Source organism: Aspergillus karnatakaensis (genome assembly GCF_047715665.1).
Source record: "Aspergillus karnatakaensis strain CBS 102800 unplaced genomic scaffold BJY04scaffold_17, whole genome shotgun sequence".
In the NCBI taxonomy this organism is placed as follows: Eukaryota; Fungi; Ascomycota; class Eurotiomycetes; order Eurotiales; family Aspergillaceae; genus Aspergillus; species Aspergillus karnatakaensis.
Genome location: NW_027395729.1, coordinates 524,341 through 533,233, shown reverse-complemented (window position 1 = coordinate 533,233; position 8,893 = coordinate 524,341). Strand labels below are relative to the sequence as shown.

The window sequence follows — 8,893 nt, the reverse complement described above, 5'->3', positions numbered from 1 at the left end:
TTTCAATTGAGATACGATCCAAAACACAGATTCTCGATATAAGCTGACTATCCACCTGCACAATCTCCCGTCCATTTCGTTCAATTCTGTACAGGACTCCTCAATCCCGAACTTCTAGTTCATCTCCCAATGACAATCTCTCTCTATAGGACACACTAACAGGTTCCGTCTCCGAGGCCTTCCGGATACCTTCAGTACCACAGCTCGCCCTCCACAACGCTATAGATAGCCATGAAGTGCGAAACTACCAACACCCCCTCTATCTCGACTCAAGCAGGTCTTGGGGGCACGCCGGGTACAAAACTGCCCCACGTGTTGTACCAGTTCGCAGTAATACCATTCATTGTCGCCTGTAGAACAAGAAGCGCGATTAGCACACGGCATAATTAAAATATACTCGAAGGGGCACTTACGGTGTGTGCTACCCACTTAGGGTGCATCATCTGCTTCAGCCACTGCCTGCTAGTATCGAAGTCTCTTGGAGCAATGCCAGGGTATGCGTCTGGCCCCGGGTCCAACTGTCGGAGCAGGTGACATTCTGTGCCGTGCTCCGTATCAAGTTCAGTGCCTGCAGGGGGGCACTGGGAGTAGTCCACCGGAAAGAGGTCGTAGATATTGAAGTTGCCCTGTTCATCGCTACGAGGGTTTAGCGATGCGTCTGGATTAGGCCGGTCCTCGGGATTATGATACGGCGTATAGAACCAGTGGTCGTTGCGAACGCTAGCGTGGCCCGGGTCGCAAATGCGATGTCCTTCAAAGTTTTGGTCGATGTCGTAGAAGCGAATGTACTTTGGGACTTCGCGGTCCTTGTATTCGTTGTAGACTTCGTCTACCAGCTCGCCGAGGACCTTATTCACTTCAGCAACCATGTTATTCATTTCCCTCCGCAGGTCTTTGTTCAAGCGGGGGGAGTTTAATATCGGCAAGAGCCTTTCAGTGTCACAGTGATCGGTCTCGGCGTTGAAAAACCTCGCGTAGCCTGTCACAATCAATGTAAAGCCAGATGTTGTTGCGGTGTCAAGGATTTCCGTGTAGACTCTCTTGACGTTGATGGAGAACTGGGGATCATAGTCCGGTTTATCCTTCTTGAGCAAACGCCATGCCTTGTCAAGGAAAGTGCGACACCGTGATGAGCCAAAAGGAAGATACAGGCACCACGTGGCTATTGGTCCAAAGCTTAGATCATTCCCTCCGATCGAAAGGGTTCCCCTAGAGAGCGGCAAGTTAGATTCGATGAGGGTATGATGTGTGGAATTGCGAGCCTGACCATGCGTATTCATTCCCCGGAATTAGTCCCAGCAGATCTATCTGGGTTCTTTGTAGATTCTCAAACTGCACCGTGCCTCCCTTATGGAGGTTTTCGGCTTTGGCGGCAGTGCAGGACAAAAAGGCGAACTTTCTGTCATAGACTTGGAGGTCCGAATGGGCTTTCCAAAGCTGATGCGGGTACGCGCCCTCATTCTTGTGACAGTTACCTACTCTGTCATAATCATCTCGGACACGAGAGCCAGCTCCAACACCAGCTGAGTAGGAGTCGCCCAGCGCGATGAATTGGGGAAATAAAGGGAAGGGGGTCTGCGTCCCGACCGCGGGAGGGTGTGGCACAGGCTCGGGGATTATTTCATTGTCATCACCATTACCCTCAGGCGGTCCTCCGCCGCTTGGGGGTTGAAGCTCGTCAGGGACGGATGGTAGCTGGTCCCTGAGCTCGTCAGGCCCGTCGCCGCCCCCCATCCCACCCCCACCACCGCAGGGCGTCGAGAACCATGTGGTGGCTTCGTTTGTTCGTGGATTTGCGTCTATCATATCGGCCCGACCCTTGCTGCGTAGGTGGGCATAGTGTATACACTCGCCTCTTGCTGACTGGAGGTATGCTTCGCCGCCGGGAATCCAAATCATATTACTATTGGTATCGGGAGCAGGCTCCATTTTGTCGTTATACCAGACCTTTGTCTTGCTATTCATGCAATCAATGCGTTAGTTTGAAGTCCAACAGTAATTAGAGCTCAATGCCTCACCCTCCAAACTTATCCAACCATAACATATCCGCCTTGCCATCTCCGTTGATGTCGACAAAGCGAAGATTAGCCCTGTCTGCGCCTTCAGGCTTCTTGACTTGGCCTAACGAACCTGTTTAGTATCCAGGCATTGTACGCCTTGTAGAGCATCACTCACCGTAGTCTATATAGTCTTCTCCTGCAGTACTTATATACGCAGATGTGCGTCCATCCTTAGCTATGCACTGCAGGCAAATTAGCGACTGTTCTAATCAGGGTATATTGTATCTTTACAAGCTTATCTGCCTTGCCATCTCCACTGAAATAACAAAGTCAGCCTGTGACTCGAGTTACTGGTACGCCCGACATGACTTACTTGAGATCTGCAAAGCGAACAGCAAGGTCGAAGTGCCCAACCCCATTACTCTCCTTGCAGGCACCCATCCTCAGGCGTGGCCCCTGGGCCCAGAAGACGAATTGGCCATTCGAATATTCAGTTTTGAACCATTGCTGTACCACGCCGGCGCTGTCAATGTAGATGAGATCGCATTTCCCATCACCATCGATATCGGCTATGCGGATGAGTTGGCGGTCCCACTCCTTTATGCGATACCATCCGTGCTGCCCCCAGTTTGGTGGATCGCCTATGTTGCGGAAGATCTGCATGTTACCTAGGGGCCAAGTCAGATAATGAGTCTGGCATAGTGAGCACAGAACGCGACATACCAGCACGGGAGACCCATATATAATCGTCGGCTAGAGAGACGGGGTTAGCACGCATCACAGACCGACTTCCAATTGCTACTTACTGCCATCTCCCGTCATATCACAGTAGTGGTTGCCGTCCTATCTGATATTAGAAACACAGGACCATTGTCTAGGGCATTTGACCACACGTACCGCTTTCAACATCGTCCCTCCAGAGCCGCGATTCACCCACCGGTGGACATCAACCCCCATTCTAGTCAGAGACCCTCCGATCCTTTTGGGGTCTAGCCATATGTAGTCTGCTCCACCATTTTCACGTCCGGAAAACAGGACGTACTCACGAGCTCCTCTCTCGTCCATACCAGCATGGGTTCTTCCGGCGTTTTGCCAATCAGGCCGAAGAGATTTGTCGTGGCCCCGGTTGTTTATATAAGTATCAACAGATCTGAAAATGTCGGCGTTAGCTTGTACGATATGTGCAGCATGAAGTAGTGGGTATACCCATCATCATTAACATAAAGCCAGTCAGCGCGATGCTGTGGATCACGGGTCAGCATGGGTACCAGAATCAAAATTATAGGAGTCGTACATCACCGTTAATATCAACCAGGCGGACCCCCTCGATGTTGCCCTTGTTTTTTCCAGTGAAAACAACACCAAGTGGCTGCCAGTATTCTGCAAGCGACTTGAGTCCTCCATTTCGCCAACACGATATGTCTCCATTGCCCGCGATCAAGCAGTAATCGAGACGGCCATCACCATCGATATCCCCGAGCCTAACGTGTTTCTGAGAGCTCCCTGCCCTGGGGTTCTTCATATTTTCTCCCAAATACGTAAACGTAGGCCCTCCGCCATTGGTGTTCTGTAAAGACACATACCTAGGCTGAGTTAGCTCTGAGCGGGGCCGAACTTGGCCACGGCAACATACATATTTCCCTCTGGTCCGATGCAGATAAAGTCGTCCAGGCCGTCGCCGTTCTAAGAGTGGTCAGTACCTTGACACGCAATGTCTTAGCCGAATAAGAGTTGATGACCTACCACATCTCCCCATCGGACGCCCTCCGGTTTGCACGGGTCATTCACGTCGATTTCAATGTACTCTGTGCTTCCTATACTCCAATCCCTATATACTCGAAATTTCCCCTTTTGGCGGTCAGGGTCGTCGTACCTGGCAGCGACGCATTAGCTTAAGGCCCTTTAAAAAATGAATAGACAACAACGCAACTTACCAGATCAAAGAACTTAAAACACGTCCGTGTATCTTGGCAAAGAAGATGTTTTGCCCCAGATCATCCACCTTAACAGGGGTGATAGTCACAACCTTCCCCTCAGCGACACCTTTGTGCTTATACGGCCCATCATCCGCACCAGAACCCCGTTGTGTTTTTGCCGACAAGTCATACTCTCCGGGTCTCTTATCGCAGACAGCGTCAACCTCCTCGCCAGAACCAATACCATTGTCGAGCGGCTCAGTGAGGAAGTTTTGCGAACGGGCCTGGCCAATCGCCTGGAACCAAAGGGCTGCCAGCCTCTTGTAACCTTCATCAGTAGGGTGAGTGCCGTCTATCAACTCAACCCAGTCGGTGTAAAGATCAGCAAAAACGATCTTGCGCCCATCACGAGCAAGCCTCTCGACTAGGACGCCATAGCCATCGTTGAGGACTTTGTTGCAGTACGGCTTGTCGCGGTTGGGGAACAGGCCGGAGAGAACAATCGTGACTCCGTCGATATTGTTGAAAATATCAAGAACCATACTTTCCATCTCTTGTAGGCCATCTGCGAATGCGGCTTCTATACATGATAGGCAAGCGTCAGTCTTCAGACTGTACAAGTGAAACGAGGTCTGGGTTCCTTGTATCTTACCCTCGCTCAAGCGACAGTTATTCGTGCCCGCATTGATCAAGACAAGATTCGGCTTCACGCGGTAATTTGGCACCGCTTTCTCGTGGACTTGCTTAATTGTGAAACCATCCCAGCCTTCATTGTGATTATCGTTGAAGTTTAGACCTGCGACTCGTGACCCTACCATGTCGACTTCATAACCAGCCAGTCGCAGAGCCTCGCGAAGGACCTTTCGGTAGCCACATTCATCCGTTGACTTTAAGCCATTGGTGATTGAGGCCCCGAGGGGAAGAATCCGGAGCTTTGGCGGGGGGCCTTGGTCTTGACGCTTGTGCAAAGACAAATCAAACAAGTTCTCCGTGATATTGTGGTAAACTATCCCAGGAGATGGATAGGCCAATGCTGTTTGGTTCTTTATGAGCAACAATCGGTACAGAGGTGACAGGGGTCATAGGCACTTCATACCTTGCTGAGCCAACAGAGCGAAGGCGCAAGCCTTGAGCCAGAGTTGCATCTTGAGTGTTCCACGTTGTTAGACAGGCGGCTGTTGTTATTTGATGCGTGATGGAATAATTATCCCTGACGGTGCGCAACCAGCACGCTTTTATATTTTTCTCTACGCCGTCTGCTGCGCCTGGCAAGCTCTCAATGGATATTGTTGTCTCATGCCTTAAGCATGCAATGCTCGCCGGCCGAATGAGCCTGACTCGATAGTAGGGTGACATCGTGGACAACGCCGGTAAGTTCTCTCCCCGGTGGAGCTATGAGGAGAATCATCGAAATGACAATTCAATATCGAAGACGTAGGAGGCACCAATCGATGCCCTCTAGCAAGAGCATAAGACACTACGAGACGCAGGTGTTCCGCCACTGTTGGCCGTAAAAGTCATTGTATTCGTCCGTTTGACGAAGGGGGCTGGCTTGATCCTGAGGCAAGATTGGCAAGGTGCAATGCAGTAGACGCATGGCCGTGTCAATGTCACCGTACGCCCTGCGAGTCTCTTCTACACTGCTTGAAAGACAGCTAGATGTTCGTGTAATGCGCTATTGCTTCCCGTTTGTCTTGATGTGGTTACTTCATCCGAGATCAATGTAATTTGGGGTCGAATGTCCAACTCGGTCAGAGTTGTAGCACGTACAGAAGCCTAGATCATTCAGGACTAGGAAAGTCAGTAGTGGCACGTTGAGAGAAACTAAAAATGTGCATGCAAAAATGATTTAAGCACTCGGGAGAGTATTGGTACTTCTCAAATGGCCCGAACTGTACGTACGAGGAATTGGTCTGGCTGCGGTAGGCATGTTGAACTGGTGTGTAATACCACGTAGAAGATCAAACCCCGTGTCAAACCCCGTGATTCGCAGGTTTCTCGAGAAGAATGAAAACCATCAGGACCAGATCCAACTGCGCCACACTGGGCAGGATAGAAGAGAGGACGGTAGCTGAGATATGCCCTTGGATCCTAGGACGTACCACGGTAGCATCCTGTAGTCAGGAACAGCGGCAGCCCCCTGCTAGTATACCTGCCAAGTACCTCTAGCTTCGGGGAGACGGTACCAAAACACAGCATTCAGACCGCTTGCAAGGCATTTAAAAAGGTGATTTGGGATGTTTGTTCAGCCAACCAGTCCAATGCGTCAGATGCAGGATGAATGTTGTCTCAGCCGCGCCAAGAATATCCAAAGCCACTCAACAGCCCAATCTAGCTCGAGGTACTCCGTATCAGTCCACTGTCACTGATTCGTGTTCTCCATCCTTCTTGTCTTGCGAGAAACAAATTAACATGATGCCCGTTTAAGCGTTGATGTTGGTGATTGGTGAGTTTGGACGACCAGGAAGTTGCGGAAGAAGGCAGCAGTAGGTGCCCAGCAAACAAGCGTCGGAAGGAACATGCTTTAGCCAGCTGTACCGACCATATGAACGCTGACATTGGTCAACAGAGCAAGACCTCAGGCCACGTGCTATCCTTTGCTGGGGATGAGTCGATTCTCTCAGGAGGCCACGAAATTACTCCTACCGTTGGAGACCTCGATATTGAACAATCTTGTATGCGATAATCGCGGGTCTGTGCTCTGGACCCTGGGGTCTGGGACTGGTACCTTTGGTAGCGGGTAGCGAGTAGATTATCTACCTCGTCTACGCTAACTCTAACAGGTTTAAAGAAGCACCAACCTGATTCATGCTGTGCCGGTGCCTGCCGGTTAGCTGGAAATTATTTTATTACTACTTCTCTGGAACAGAGTTTATGCCATCGAGTGTTCTCGAGAGTACACAAGGCAAATCGGGCCCTCCCTGGCGCACCTCCGGATCGCTGTAACTTGGCCGATGTTGACAGGACTGAGAATCACTGACATAGATCCATTGGGACAGCCAGCAAACCTTAGATACCTAACAATCTTCCTGTTGGCTTGAACTAGAAATTAATATCAGGTGATGAGGATAATAAAAAGGCCAGCGCCAAGGGCGCTTGTAGGACCGTTGATATTAAAACCTCCCGTCCGTCATTCTGACACGACTGTGTCAACTGCTTCGCCCACCATGCCCCCCAGACTCTGCTCCCTCGAAATCCAAACCCCTCTTGCCACATCTTTTCATCTGTAATCTCAATATTCTCCTCCTTTAAGGTTCGACTCAGTCACTAACTTTTTCGAATGATTGTCCCAGTCTCATCACCCTTCTCGTCGCCGTATCTTACATCCCTCAGCTCATCCAAATCATCAACGACAGTAGCACTGCTGGAATCTCCGGCTGGTACATCATCCTCCTGACGATAAGCGCCATCACCCACTTCGCTACCCGGTTGAAGAGCTTATACAGCATCACCCCTTGGGCCTGCTTCCGCCACGGCGAATTAAAGGGCTTCGACCTCTTCTCCTCCCTGGTTGTTCACATCCAAGCATTCACCCACTGGCTAGCAGCGCTCATCCTGCTATCTGTTTACGTCTGGTTCCATAATCATCCAGAAACGAATCAACGCAATGACACTGGGAGCACCCCCTCCACCACCACCATCCTCGCCATCGTCCTAACCCACCTAGCAATCATCCTCCCACCGGCCATCTACCTCCTGCACCTCCTCACCCTCACCGAAGATGACGACACCAACATCATCGCCATCAACATCCTCTACGGCGCCGCCCTCCGCACAACCGGTACGCTTACATCTCTCACCGCCGCAATACCACAAATCCACCTCATGGTCTCGCGCTACCAGCAGTTTGGAGATACCTTCGACCAAGGCAGTCTGAGCTTACTAGGTTTAGGGCTGCAAGTCTTGGCATTTACTGCGCTAGGTATATCACAGGGCTGGCGGATGAGAGAGAGACAGCTACCTGCTCCCCCCGGCCCAAGGCCGGATCATGAGATCTGGATCCCGCAGATTACGGTTTGGTCGTGGGACTGGTGGTATGGGTTTTTCGTTCTCCGTGGGCTTGCGGCGGGGTGGTTTATGCTGGCGGGGTGTCAGTTGGTGGTTTTGGCTGTGGCGTTGGGACTCGGGGGTCAGGATGGGGGTGTCAAGGTGTAAGAATTGAGGGGTAAATGTAGAAATTGTAGCTTTGTGATCAGGTATCTTCAACGAGGATGCTTTATGGTACGGTAGGAGGTGCAGATCTACCGGTCAGCTCCAAATAAACGGATTCTGTGTGATTCTCCAACTGTGCGGCTGGCGTTTACCCGATAGGAGGATCTTAAATACCAGTATACCAGTAACCACATGTAACGAGACCCTGCAGATCAGGGTTCAGGCTCAAAACCTAAGCCATGGCGCAATGCACGGACCAAGCGAACGAAACGAAGACCTGGGTCAGCGCACGGGACAAGTTTAAATTAAATGGAACGAATCTAATTTAAGCTTCAAGCACGCCATATTAGGGTAAGGAATCAGGAGTAATTACTTATATGAGCAATTCCAATCCTGACCCGCTATCGGTTCTCATGGAATTTTATTGTTGATATCATCTTTTCGGTATAACTACTCCTCGAAACGCCACTAACTAACCTATCTCATTCCTTCACCCATACCTCATAAGGACTAGGTAACTCCAGGGGTAAGGGCTCAATCCGCCCATCCTAGGCCTCTTAGCCGTGTGGGAAATGCAAGACTCGGGAGCAACTACCTAGTGATATACTCATACCAGTAATCCATAGCCGAGATTGATAGATATCCTGTGCTGTCTTGATTACTCTCGAAACCCGAACACCATCAAGCCAGATATTCCACATTAGGTAGGCAGGTCCACGTACCTACCCTCTTTGACCCAACGACCTAAAATGAAGTTGCTCGAAGACAAATCCCTCCCTCTTTCTTTTCTCCTCTTCTCTCCTCCCCTCATCTTAACTACCCATG

At 50.5% G+C, this 8,893-nt stretch overlaps 2 protein-coding genes across 2 annotated transcripts; one reads left to right on the top strand and one right to left on the bottom strand.

Moving 5' to 3' along the window:
• Window positions 1-269: 269 nt before the first annotated feature.
• On the bottom strand, window positions 270-5,061 carry BJY04DRAFT_217019 (SGNH hydrolase-type esterase domain-containing protein; the record flags this gene model as incomplete). Its single annotated transcript, XM_073715922.1, has 17 exons — window positions 270-350; window positions 414-1,209; window positions 1,268-1,957; window positions 2,019-2,121; window positions 2,176-2,242; window positions 2,292-2,316; window positions 2,374-2,668; window positions 2,724-2,753; window positions 2,807-2,843; window positions 2,898-3,150; window positions 3,207-3,241; window positions 3,295-3,583; window positions 3,634-3,683; window positions 3,744-3,873; window positions 3,935-4,496; window positions 4,569-4,949; window positions 5,013-5,061. The coding sequence occupies 17 exons, from the start codon at window positions 5,059-5,061 to the stop codon at window positions 270-272; spliced, it is 3,873 nt and encodes a 1,290-aa protein (XP_073572750.1).
• A 2,022-nt stretch (window positions 5,062-7,083) lies between these two features.
• BJY04DRAFT_217018 (PQ-loop repeat-containing protein) lies at window positions 7,084-8,071 on the top strand (the record flags this gene model as incomplete). The annotated part of the gene is made up of 2 exons (XM_073715921.1): window positions 7,084-7,142; window positions 7,210-8,071. 2 exons carry the CDS (start codon window positions 7,084-7,086, stop codon window positions 8,069-8,071), a joined length of 921 nt encoding a protein of 306 aa, XP_073572749.1.
• Between the last annotated feature and the right edge of the window lie 822 nt (window positions 8,072-8,893).